This window comes from Pleurodeles waltl, chromosome 2_2, assembly GCF_031143425.1.
Source record: "Pleurodeles waltl isolate 20211129_DDA chromosome 2_2, aPleWal1.hap1.20221129, whole genome shotgun sequence".
Lineage (NCBI taxonomy): Eukaryota > Metazoa > Chordata > Amphibia > Caudata > Salamandridae > Pleurodeles > Pleurodeles waltl.
The window spans coordinates 678,600,230-678,612,979 of record NC_090439.1 but is presented as its reverse complement, the minus strand read 5'-3'; the positions used below and the strand labels follow the sequence as shown (position 1 = coordinate 678,612,979).

At 42.1% G+C, this 12,750-nt stretch overlaps 1 protein-coding gene across 4 annotated transcripts in view; it reads right to left on the bottom strand.

The window, feature by feature from the left end:
• Nucleotides 1–12,750, bottom strand: part of CHD7 (chromodomain helicase DNA binding protein 7) — a 552,230-nt gene that overhangs the window by 30,730 nt on the left and 508,750 nt on the right. For all 4 annotated transcript variants that reach the window (XM_069220233.1, XM_069220235.1, XM_069220234.1 and 1 more), the window contains 8 exons: nucleotides 10,291–10,380; nucleotides 9,595–9,698; nucleotides 7,381–7,510; nucleotides 7,214–7,286; nucleotides 6,526–6,583; nucleotides 5,640–5,868; nucleotides 5,308–5,516; nucleotides 4,038–4,718 (listed from right to left, as the gene is read on the bottom strand). In XM_069220233.1, the coding sequence (XP_069076334.1) occupies nucleotides 4,038–4,718; nucleotides 5,308–5,516; nucleotides 5,640–5,868; nucleotides 6,526–6,583; nucleotides 7,214–7,286; nucleotides 7,381–7,510; nucleotides 9,595–9,698; nucleotides 10,291–10,380 (1,574 nt within the window). The remainder of the gene's footprint in view (nucleotides 1–4,037; nucleotides 4,719–5,307; nucleotides 5,517–5,639; nucleotides 5,869–6,525; nucleotides 6,584–7,213; nucleotides 7,287–7,380; nucleotides 7,511–9,594; nucleotides 9,699–10,290; nucleotides 10,381–12,750) is intronic.

The following is a 12,750-nucleotide window of genomic DNA, read 5'->3' as shown; positions in this document are numbered from 1 at the left end:
TTCTTCAAGTGTTTGATCCAGAACCTAAAAGCTGTTCTGGGATGCAATCTGTGAAATCTCACCTTCTTAGAAAGGTGAGGTGGGACAAAGAAGGCAGGGAGAATGATAGATTATCCAAAGTGGAAGGGCAACACCATCTTTGAAAGGAAAGCGGGAGAAGTTTGCAGGACCAATTTGTTATAAAGATGGTGGTAGGTGGAAGTTGCACTGATAACACCTGCAGCTGAAAGAGCTCGCAGAACTAACTGTTCTGATGGGCAGCAATCTTAGCAACCAACTGTGCACAGGCTTGAATATAATGTACATCAAGAAATCAAAGACTACGTTAAGATCACCTTGAGGCATAAACAGTGCTGAGGGAAATATATATGTGAGCCACTTATATATCTAGAACTAAAATGAAGGTTGGGCAGGTGACCACGCAACATGAAAGGGTGAGAAGAGCCAACAAGTCACCTTTAACAATGTCCACCTCAAAACATTGCTGGGTCACAGAACAAACAAATGTCAAAACATCAGCCAGTTTTGCTGGAGATAGTTGGTTTGATTAACCTTGCACCAGGCCAACAACCAAAATAAACAGACTTGGTAGCGGGGCAGCTAGCTGCAAGAATAATATCCACTAGTTCAGCTGGCTGACTTAAAAAGCTCAACTGGTGCTGCTGAATGGTCACACACTGAGGTGCAGATGGTGGCGATTCATCAGGGATAGCTGGTAAGACCTCACTAGCCCTGTCCTCCAAGGGATGCACGTGCTGTCCCAGAAGGCATGTACTATTCAGGGACCTTAATACCTAGCTGGAAGATAAAGACTTCTGAACTAATGCATGAATGCACTTTGACTCTGCCCAGAAGCACAGCAGAGACTGCAATAACATTTACCTTGCTGAGGGAAACACAAAGCTCTTAAGTCAGGTGCTAGGTCCCATGAGCAGGTGTATGGTACATGGCCAACACAAAACTTATAGGAAAAGTCAAACACAGAAGTGACAAGCCCATGCTGCAGGGTTTCTGTTAACATATTTAACTTAGTCTCTAAGGGAGACACCTGGAAATCCAAAATGTCTGCTGCCCTACAGACAACTACCATACCTATTGGGTAGTCCAATTTTGTCTCACCAGAGGCACCCAAGACTCTAGCATTGTTAAGTCTAAGTAGAGGTCAGCATCTGCATAACGAGGGGAGAGCAAATTGTCGTCCTACCCATCCTCATCACAGGGAGCACCTTGAAGCCCTTGAACAGTGTCTGAATTGGATCTGGGTAGCTTACAATTTTACTGTGTCATGGAAGAGGATGAGGTTCATCCAAAGTTGGTCTGGAGCTGGCTGACATCAGCTCCGGATCAGAGACTGGTGTCTGAGTTCGATCCAGGGTAATCATCACTGGAGAAGAGGCAGTCAGAACAGACAATCCCTCTGGGACACGAGTGGAAGTATGGACTGGTGCAAGTAAGGATCCAGGCAGAGGCCCAATGGGGTCAGGTGAAGCAAGGTTGGGACCCCGGAGGCAGATGTCTAACTGGGGGACTTCTGTGGGTTCAAAGGCATACCAGAGGGAGCCAACATTGTTCTAAGAAGATGAAGCATGGCCTCTATGAAGGCCTTGGCCTCCATCTGAAGTAGGGCTGACAAGGGCTCAGGGAACTCTGGGCACTTAGGGATAGTTTCAGAGTTGGACATTGAAATATGAAAGAGTTGAATTCTTTGAGTGGCAACGGCACGCCTTCGCCCAGGTGCAGGAACAGGATAGCGCAAGTCCCTCTGATGTCTTGTATTGTGGCAAAATATGTATTGACACTTACTCCAACATGAAGACTGAGCAAGAAAGGTGCAGGTGCAGCCCTAGAACTTGGAGGGGGGTCGGCTGAGTGGAGCCCAACCTGCCCTTTTTTACGTGCAGAGATTACAGTTTTGCCTCCTACTCTCTGATGGTGTTTATGTGCACCAGGAAGAATTTACTGTGAGACTTGGGAGTGGTTTCTAGACACCACATTCAAACGTTATGTGGATCAATGACTGGCATCTACTTCCTGCAGTTATGGCAGATTTCGAAGCCTGTGGTCTTTAAGGAAGGTCTTTTCCTTAACACTGCCTGGAAGTCAGAATTTTTGGAGTTGGTAAAATACCAACAAAAAGCTGTGAGTAGAGCTACCGATCTGCATTGACGGGTATGGAAAGAAAGTAATTGACATAAGCATGCAAAGGCTACACTTCTATACTAGACATCAACTCTTTGGACGGCGCAAGGTCACTGTGAGGTCAATGATGCCACCTGTTGGCGCGTGGGTGCAGTTGTTCTCAAAAGTTCCTGATCCAGTCTGATGCCTGGGTGGGATTCTACAAAAGATAAGGAATCTGCAGCTTGAAGTACCCATCAGAACTTCAAATTACTAAAAGCCAATATAACCTAGCCTTTTTTTTTTAAATAAACAAGTGCTACTTTCAAACTCTGAACAGTCAACTATCTGATTTTCCTTTCCTATTTTGCTTCCTTTGCAGTGCCACCGATTCTTTTAGGGGGTATAAGAGGACTTTAAAAAAACTAACATAACATAGCCTCAGCAGAGTTTTAATGACTACCGACTGTGCTACAATTAAAACAGAAAGAACTTCAGGACTTACCTCTATACCCTCCCCAAAGCACCCCCAAAAGACAAGAGATTGAGAGGTGAGACTGCTCTATAGTGAGACCCTCGTTGTGGCTTTTGTGCCCTCATCCATGTTTTTAATTTTATCATCAGTACTAATAATCATCACTCATGTATTCTTGTTCGCTCTGATCTGTCGTTGCATCTGGCACTATGGTTCACACAATTCTCCTTAGCATCGATGCATTGCTAATACAGCCTTCAAACTGTTCTGCTTATATCAGAGGTACGGTTTCTTGGAGCTAAAGCATCAACCACACCAATCCCAATGGTGGTTTCCCAGGCTCAAACTGCAGTTTTTTGTTTTTTTTTCCTCCACCACTCTTAGTGCCCTATTGCATTTTGAATTCTCAAATCACCTCGAAGCAGAGAGCAAACAAATTGACCTATGCTTGCCATCAATCACCCCCCACAACTGCACTTTCAATCACCACATTTTTCACAGCTATCACTCACTGGAGTATATTAATACCTTCTACTCGGGTCTCCAAAAACACTTTCCTGCTTTTTCTAACTGTAAACCTGTACACCTGAAGATTAGGTCTGCCTACCCTGCTGCCAAATACACTGGAGTATTACTAGACTCTAAAATGTGACCATGTGTGACTAGAATCATTCATCTTCACTACAGGCACTGCTACTAGTCTCCATCTATTTAGTATTAAACAGAATTAACCTTAATTTCCACTGCAGGACAAGAAAGCACTAATCAACTTGCTGTGAGCAAGTTAGACTACTGCAACATGCTTTTCACTAAGTTTCCCACATTACCAGCCGACCTCTAGTCGCCAAGGCCAGGTGGCATAGTTATATTCCACCACGACTGCCAAGTTTGGGCTCCTCACATTGGTGTTTAACTTCACAGATGATCAAAAAATATCCTCAATTTCAAGTGTTGTGTATTTACCCACTGGAGCACAGCATTCTGCTACCCTGAACTAATCTAAAAGGAGCTCCCGGTGTACCATTTTATTTCTGCTCTTCCCTCATTCTAAACCCCATCACTGGTGCATTCCAATTGCTGTATCAAGAACTTCATCTCTAGTAGTTTAAGACCACTGTGCAATGATGCTTTTTTAACACTGAAACTCACTTAAGCTCACAGAAGCCTCATTCGCCACCTCTTCCGAATTCCTTTTAATCATATTTAGAAATGGTTGACCAGCCACACTACAAAGTGTACATTGTTGTACAGTCGTACATTGTCAACCGCTGAACGTCGTTTTTTTTTTTTTTAAATGACCAATCAAACCTCGAACAGCACACGCGACCAAATTAACAGCATTAGTGTTCTCATTATCAAGTAATGGTTACGTTGTTACGGATCTCAGTCAAAAATACTTCTGACTGAAAAAGTAGGCCATAGGGAAAAGCAAAATGTTTAATACCTTCATGTTGGGATGACTCTTCAGACTTATCATCATCAAGTTTTTCCTCATCATCTTCATCAGAACCTTTCTCAGAAATAGATTTGGGATCAAATTCTGGACCACCTGCCAAAACTTTCATTTCACCTTGCACAGGAGTGGACTCCATTTCACTATCCTGTTTAATTACTTTTTCAGAGTCACCGCTAGCAGCCACCATCCTTTCCTCTTTAACCTCAAGATCCTGCTTGACGTCAGATTTTTCAATTACATCAACTTTAAATTCATCATGCTCTGTGGTCAACTCATCCTTAATAGGAGTAGATGGCACAACAGGGGGGGTCTCACAGGAGACAGCTGATGGGGTATTCAGCAATGAGACAATAGGCTGTGCAGTTCCTCTGTTTTGAGCAAAGGTCTTATGAGAATCTAAAAAGGCGAGATCAGGGTCATTGAGAATATGATAGTCAGTCCTACTGACACCATGCTTGGCAGCCCCAACAAGCAAGTCTCTGTCATGTTTTCCACACTCCCACCATTCAGGCAAATCCAAGCTTGGCTGGCAAAGCTTCAATCTCTCACTTAGTTGAGGGTGAGTAAGAACCTGCTCACGGATTTTCCGTAATAGTTCTATGCGGTACAAAGTTCTGGATGCACGTTCTTCAGTGATAGGTTCAACGGTGGTAGAGAGGTCGCAAAGTTCTAGGACAGAAGAAATGTGTGTAAATAATCAACATAAGACTACGGATGGTGCTCAAAACATACTCCACTTGATAACTTATAGTTGGGAGGAAGGGGTACAAATAACACCAACTGTCATTAAAGTACACTTGCATAACTCCAATGGAAGAGCATAAAAGAATGAGCTCAATGGCATGGATGTGAGAACCGATGAGAAAATTGCTAAAAAGTGAAACAACAAAGCTAATTAAAGTTGTCTCAGACAAGCCCAACAAGGTAAAAGCAAATCACTAAGTCAATACAATAATCTCCAACAGATAGCTGGCAAGATAAAGCATTTTGCAAAGCACACCACATTTCAATATAAACAGCTTTCTGGTTTGTTTTCGCACATAGCAGAGTGTCAAGCTAGTGACACGTTTTGAAGAATTCAATGTGGTATTTACACGTGATACATCTCAAAAAACGCTGTTATGTGTAGTAAAAAAAAAAAAAAAAAAAAGAGAATTTCTTGAATAAAGTTAGTCTAGACAGCTTCATGTTAACCTGCAGGTATTCCGTGTACTTTTCTAAAGGGGACCTCACAATCTGAAAAGGTCTAACGGCTTACCTTCATCAGACTTAGTCGCCATGCGGCACACTCGTCTGCACATTGCCGTAAAACAATTAAAGTACTTCTCCAAACTCTCATCCGACTTCTTGTCAAGTCTGGCAAAAGCTCTGAATTGAGACCAATCAATTTGTTGCTTAACAGGGTCAATGACAATCCCAAAAGTGGACACAACACGATAGAAATCGGCTTCTTCTCTCCTCGTCCATCTAAAGAACAAAGGGAGACCCGTTCAATCTAATCCGACATTGAATACTTTGTATGTCTGAATACCAATTTACAAGAAGGTACTTATTTCTTTTCAACAAGCATTTAAGAGATATACCACTCACTTCTGCCGTTTTTCAGTTATGATGGCTTCTCTTTCTGCTTCTAATGCTCTCACTTCTTCGCGAGGCCGCCGTCTTCGTCGGTCAGTTTTCAGTTGTGCTTCTTTCCTCATTTGTTGTCGTTTATAGGTACGCTGATAGGCGGTAATGAGGCGGCGAAGACGAGTAGTCAGGGCTGAAGTGTTAGGCCAGTAGAGCTTGCCCAACTCTGTGCTACTTTCAATCTGTTTGCCTATACAGGTTGGATGATGAAAAGTTTTTTTTTTTAATCTAATGTCCCTCTCACTGAGTATTGCTGTCCAGTAAATCAAGATTTAGAAATAAAAAACAACTGCAAGTATGGAATACACAGAAAATAGAACCTCAAGACTGGGATTCTCACTTTCATATTGATGTGCAGCCGAAAAATGTTTTACAATCACTGCTATCATCATAAAGAACTTATATGAAACTAATCTCAAGAAGCATACAATTGGGCAGTAGGTCTCTGATCCAAGGTAGAGTTAGTATCCCCACTGTATGCCACCAGTAGAGGTTCACTAAATAGGGTATTTGCAGAAATAATTTAGATACAGCACAAAGTAAATCTAAAGCACTATTTACACTTAGAACAGTAACGTAAGTGAGGCACGTCTCAACAGTCAATCAGTATTTTTTGTAGGACAGCCGTTTGATGTGACTATCTAAACCAACATTTAAACCATTCTTTGGATACGATCAGGTGGTAAAGTAAGCATGAATTAAGATTAGTTCCTAGACGAAACAAAACCCCTTTGGAAAGTATCAAGAACCATGGAGAGTAGTCAGTTTTCAATTAGGTCCTACTGATATGGCATGTGAGACAGATTTTCAGTTTTGGGTCACTAATCTGAAATTCAGCACATCATACCTGTAAGGTCAAGTTCCATGACTTCTTCCTTTTCGTCCGTGGGAGAGTTTGCAAATTCCTTTTAAAGAAAGTAAGCAATTAGCTTTTTTTCCTCCATTCACTTTTTCAACTGATTAATACGAGGTCACCAATCATTATATTAAACAGAATAAATAACACGGTTGAGAGATGACAGCAGGCACATAAGGGTGGACAATTCTACAAAATAACGCAATCAAACCTCCCATTAAAGCAAAGAAATACAGATTTCTCAAACAGTCTAGGAGAAACGCTGTTATGAAACAATCGCCAAGTCTGCCAGCACTCCCCTACAACAGTGATGTTCAACTCAATGCACATACTAGGCCTCATTTCATTTTGAAATTGCACACCTTCAGATGCCCCATGACAAGCCTCAACACTTTAGTTTTCTGCATGGGCGCACGGTGAAGTAAATAGCACAACAGCCTGATAATTTCGGTCTCGAGGTCCAATTATAGCCTTCAGACAAAGAGGGAGGGGTTTGGGGGGGGGGGGAGGGAATACAGGATGACCTAGGAAGAGTGCACAGGTAATTTAACAAACCCACTTCTAACCTAGTCCTAAAATCTTCAGCAAGCCTACCATTCATATAAATCTCTTCACTGGTGGTAATTTTTTTTTTTTTTTTTTTTTTTTTTTTTTAACTATGACAGGGAAAGATCCTTACATCAATATCGTCCTTAAATGGAGTCCTGTTAGGTTTATATTCTGGATCTTCATCCTCGCGATCAAATTCCCCCCTACAAAAAAAAATCGATTGGATGAAACGAGAAGCAGATTACACACTGAATTCATTAAGTCAAATATGTGCTAGGTAATAGTAATGTGTTTTACCCATCACCACCATCCGTCAGCATATCTCCACCTCTCTGTTCAGCAGCAATAGCTTTTGCATCTGGCATCCCAACTCTTTCCAGAAAGCAGAGCGCAGGGTCTGCCCTTATAGAGTTGTACTTTTCATAACCTGTAAATATATGTTATGTACATGGTTTACTTTTGGTTATATTAACACAAATACCGGCCTACAAAAATCCCAGCCACTCAAACATGAAGGGCTTAACGAGAGGATATACAGGCATTTTCAGGGCTCTACCGGCAAACTATACTCTTTCAAATAGCAAATTAACAAAACCAACTGAAAAACTTGAGCAAGATGGATAAAAATATGGGGTTGCGGACCCAAAACACTTCATTTCACTTTGCTTACTGGATAACGGGTTTTTGCCTGATATTTAGGCAACATTACAGTTATTCAAATGCCAACTTCTTCTGAGATATTGATAGATTTCAAACAAGTTAAAACAAACCCACATATCTTGACACGACTAAACTACACAGTATCTTACACAGCTCAAATATTAAACAAATACAGACTGACATACAGAGATTGTGGTCCAAACTTTTTAACACCAAAACTGCACAATGTACAGACGCAAACTGCTGTTCTAAAGATACTACCCAAACAGACATTCTTTTGCGTTGTTCTATATTTGCATTGATGCGGCGCTTCACATCACATGATAGTCGACAGGTCAGACAATGCAAAGTGGGGAGTGTTGGTTTAATATGGTTTAAATTGTATGGAGGCCTATAGAGTACTTAGCTCATATTCAAGGCCGTTACAATTGCATCTAGTGACACCAGCCTGTAGCCTGTATTTTCAGAAATACTGCCGCATATTTATCATAACGTAGAGGTCAAATTATATCTATTTTCTTTTGCAGTTTTAAGTGGCGAGAACTCGACCCAAAAGTACTGGAGCGCTTTACGAGTGAGCAGCGGTCACATTACACATGGACGCTTTTGTTTTTTAAAACTGAGATTCCGTTAAGGTAAAGAAGGGAAATACTCGTACTTGGTGATGGCGAGACACCAGGCTGGAAAAAGGAGGGCAAGAAATCCTGATTAAGCACATAAAAGGCATTTCATGAAAAAAAAAAAAATCTTTTCACACCATACCATCAGCATCAAGAAGAATTACTTAGTTTTACATTAAAAACGCTCTGATGGCCCAACCTTGTCATTTGTGTGTTGTTTATTAAGGCCACAGGGCACCCTCTCTGACCTTTGAGTGGCAGGCCACGCCTGGCCCCGCCTTCCTGTGCCACGCTCGCGCCTGCGTTGTACGTGCCGACCCCTCGCATTCATGGGCTAGAGGTGGGGCCATCCGACGTGTCTCAGTAGGTTTCAGATGAAGCGTGTCAGTGAAATGACCCTGCTATCTCAGTGGGTTGGAAACTGCTCCCTTTCTAATGCTCGGATTGACTAGATGGAAACAGGCAGAACCAGGGCGTGCACGGCAGGGCCAGGATTTTTAGAGCAGACTTGCCTCATCTGATCACGCATACACGTGGCTGCCGTACGTAGGCAGAACAGCTCAATTCAATTAGGACTTGTAGTACAGCACAAGGCTCCTAACCACTGTAGAGCCTCAAGCCAAACTGTAATCATGAAAGGCTTTATAAGCCATCATTCTCCCCTTTAGTCAGGCTGGGCTGCTGAGAATACCTCGGCGAGCCCCTGAGAATTGGGATTATAATCAGGAATCGCGCACTGCATATATCATGCCAGCTCTGCATCCCCGGCCTTTCAAAGTTAACAAGGCTGCATCCCACTCAAGGGAGTCGGGAGTTCTTCGTGCTGACATTTGTGAAATATTGCTTGGAACAAAGCCCAGGAGGCACTTGTACAGATTAATAGCAGAGGTTAAACCCATCATCCACTCTGACACTGGTTGGCAGAGACTTAGTAAGGGAAGCAGCACTGAAGCAAAGTTTATGAAGATCTACAGTACTTCTTGGCTAATATTAAGACAATATGGTTAGGGCCTTTTTACAGCCAAGAATTGAATGTTTTCTTCTTAAATGTTCTGCAAACATGTAAAAACAGCATCTGATAGTCAGTTTATGGCAGGTTTTTAAGCAGCAGAGCAGAAGCCAGGAGCTGGAGCATCACTCTACTCCTGTCATCACGTAGGAGGCAGGAATACAGCTCCAAACACATGCAGTAAAATGGCAGCGTTCAACATCGAATTAAGACATCACCTACCATGTTTAAACACACCAATTAAAAGGGATTTGTCAGCTTCCTTATCCCACCAGTCGGCAGGGACTTCGGCGTGGAACGGTTCCGGTATCCACACATCTGTTTCACTGTTAAAACAAAATGTAGTTTTATATGCACGCACCGATGAACTGTAGCTCAAAACTATAGACCGGTCATTGCTGTCACAGCGCCCTATATCGTGGGTGTTACCTTTTCAGCCAACGGTACTGAGCCAGCTCAGACTTATGGAAAAAGCCAAATGGCAAAATGATGTGGGATATACATTTTTGAAAAACGAGAACTGCCCGCACATGCCATCTCTTGCAAGTGAAGCACCCACATTGAGCCTCCTTTTACGGCTGTGACATGAAAGGCGGCAAGTCCGCTGCCTTACTATGCACATTTATCACTCTGAACGGTGGAGCACAACAAAAAACTAAGATAATTTCCTCTGGGGAGTCAAAGAAGATCATGATTTAAAATATTACGACTTGCCACGTTTCTATATTGCAAAAAGCTGCCATTTTCCCCATAAACGCAGCGTTAACAGGCCATCAGAAATTCAGACGCACCATTTTCTCACGTCTACACCCACCCTGATATGAAAAAACACGGAGAATACATAAATAAAAAGAAATCAACTGTCTGGAAATTAAAAGTTCACCCGCAGTCTCAGCAGAAACCAAAGATTGCACTAACCTTGCATCGGCACCCTCTAAAATGTTATCCGCTTGGTCCCCTATAACTTCTTGTCGCAGATAGTAGAGCATGCGGACACGCAGCAGGACCCTGGAGAGGAAGAGAGAAGGGGGTTAAGTTCTTAACTTCAGGACTGTTTGCCAACAGTGGCTTCTGGCAGCTGCTGCTGTTCATCCATCATCCTGCCAAGGCTGATTAGCCATGCTGTATGGTAGGCTTGAAGCGTGACAGATGGTGGCACATAATCACCTCTGTGTGGTGCTTTCTGCTGGCTTCCAACAGGCCTGCCTGGCAACCACTCACACTGCACAGAGGAAGAGTCTAGCCCACCCCAGCAGCATTTCATTTAGTTTTACCTAGTGCAGCTTGTGAAGTTCAGACACGTACTACGCCACTGCCTCTGAAGTATTGAAGCAAGTTTGTAAACAACCGAGCAGATGGCTTTCAGTAACTGTTCTGCTTCATTATCTCATAAAATTTCCTCAGCTGCGGCCTCAATACCATTTTTGGACGGCTCATCAGAAGTTTTAGGAATACACGAGTTATAAAATCTGTTTTTACTATCTACCCATAAACTCTCAATATGGATTGTCGGGGTTTTCAGATTACAGAATTCGTTCTTCTATAAATACCACTAACGTTACACTCATGATAGAAATCCGTTTTACCAACCAGCCCTGGAAACAAATGAAATTCAAAAGTAACGTGGGTTTATGCTTTGCACAGTAATGTTTCTTACACTTTCACTAATCATAGGTAAAAAGCTAAGGACAAGAATCGATACTAGATGTAAAAATAAACGGATTTTATTTTACAACAGCCAACAGTAAGTTCACAGGAAGAGCACTACTACAGAATCAAACCTGGTTACCCCCCCCCCCCAAACACTCCTGGCACACAGCTATGGAGTACCATGGACCCGACACGCATTGCTTGTAGCTCGCTATGTGACCCTCAACGCAGTAGGAACGTTAATATTGGTATTATAACAACTTCACATCAAGTCACTGTTTCAAACCACATTACCCAAGAAAGAACACTTGAAAAAAAAAAAAAAAAAAAAAAAAACTAGGATTGCAATCAGTGCAGGTACACTCTAAGACATGGGCTTCACCCATACTAAGCAACAAAGGTGAACTATGTGCACAGGATTTGTAAAGGAGTCAAGAGCAAGGTTAGGTGCCTGTTGAAGTGTTGCTGGAAGGCTGAACATTTCAATTCCCAAAGACGATATGATGAACAGTATTCGTGGTGGTAACATTACAGAACTTATTGTAAATGGTCTTCATGGAATTATACAGTAAAATTTGAGATGACCATAGTATGGGATTGAGGAACGAGAACGGTATGTTATTTTTACGTACTGAATACATTTGTCTATTAAAAACCAAACCAGTCAATTCATAACTGGCTTCTGCCAGTTATTTGGTTGTTTAAATCAAACCTATCAATAACAACCTATCAAGAACAACCTATCAAAAGTGAGGATTGTACAACAAATGATTTATTGTTTTTCATGTCTCTCTTGATTCCAGCACACCGGCTTCTGAGGACTCAACTGTATATTTCTTTACTTTTAGTAATGGCACCACTCAACATACAGTTGTCAGCTCATTAGGTTGAGCATAGGAGCGCGCAAGCGCTGCTTTTCCGACATGTTGGAATTTATGTGGGCTTTTAACCACACCAATCACTTACACTCTTTCGTGGGCTCGCCTTTCAAAAATCTTTTATCACTGGTAAATGTTTTATGTTTGTCTCTCCTTGGGGGAGTTGTGTTACCGCCTTGGCCATCGACCCTGCTACATGGATAATTGCATGTCTGCTGATATGTTTGACTGCAAGCACACATTTTCTGTCTCTTCTTCGCACTCACAGCGGCCGTGGCGCTTTGAATCGGCTCGCTTATGTCACCTGTTTTACTTTACGTTTTTTGTTTACGTGGCAAGAAAAGTCCAGTTAGGAATTTACAACGCTAATAGCTCTAACTCGAGCAAACCCAAGACCCATTGCATTGCAAATGCTTGTTTTACAATGGAACAGTGCAGATGGCGGTCTTTGTTACATAGATAAAAATGGTGGTAGCAGAGGTATCAGAGTTAATAAGTAAGCAGTGAACAGTGAAATAACAAACTTTGGTTATGGTAGTGGATGCAAGAGATAAAGCTTTAACACTGTAGCAAGGTAGAGGACAGAGCACAGGAGCGATGGGGAAGAGGAGAAGGGCAGAAGGGAAGAAAAAACAGCACCAAGCGCATAGACAAAGCACAGGTGAAGGGGTGGGGGCAAGATGTACATAGGCATTTAGAAAACTAACAGTGACTAAGGAAGTTTATGATTCATCCTAACATTAAATGTAGTCTCCAGATGTGTGCCTTAAGTACATGAAGATTTATGCCTTGAAAAAGTTTTTAAGCATTCATTCTATAACTTAATTTTAAAATTCCCTGCTGGACCTAC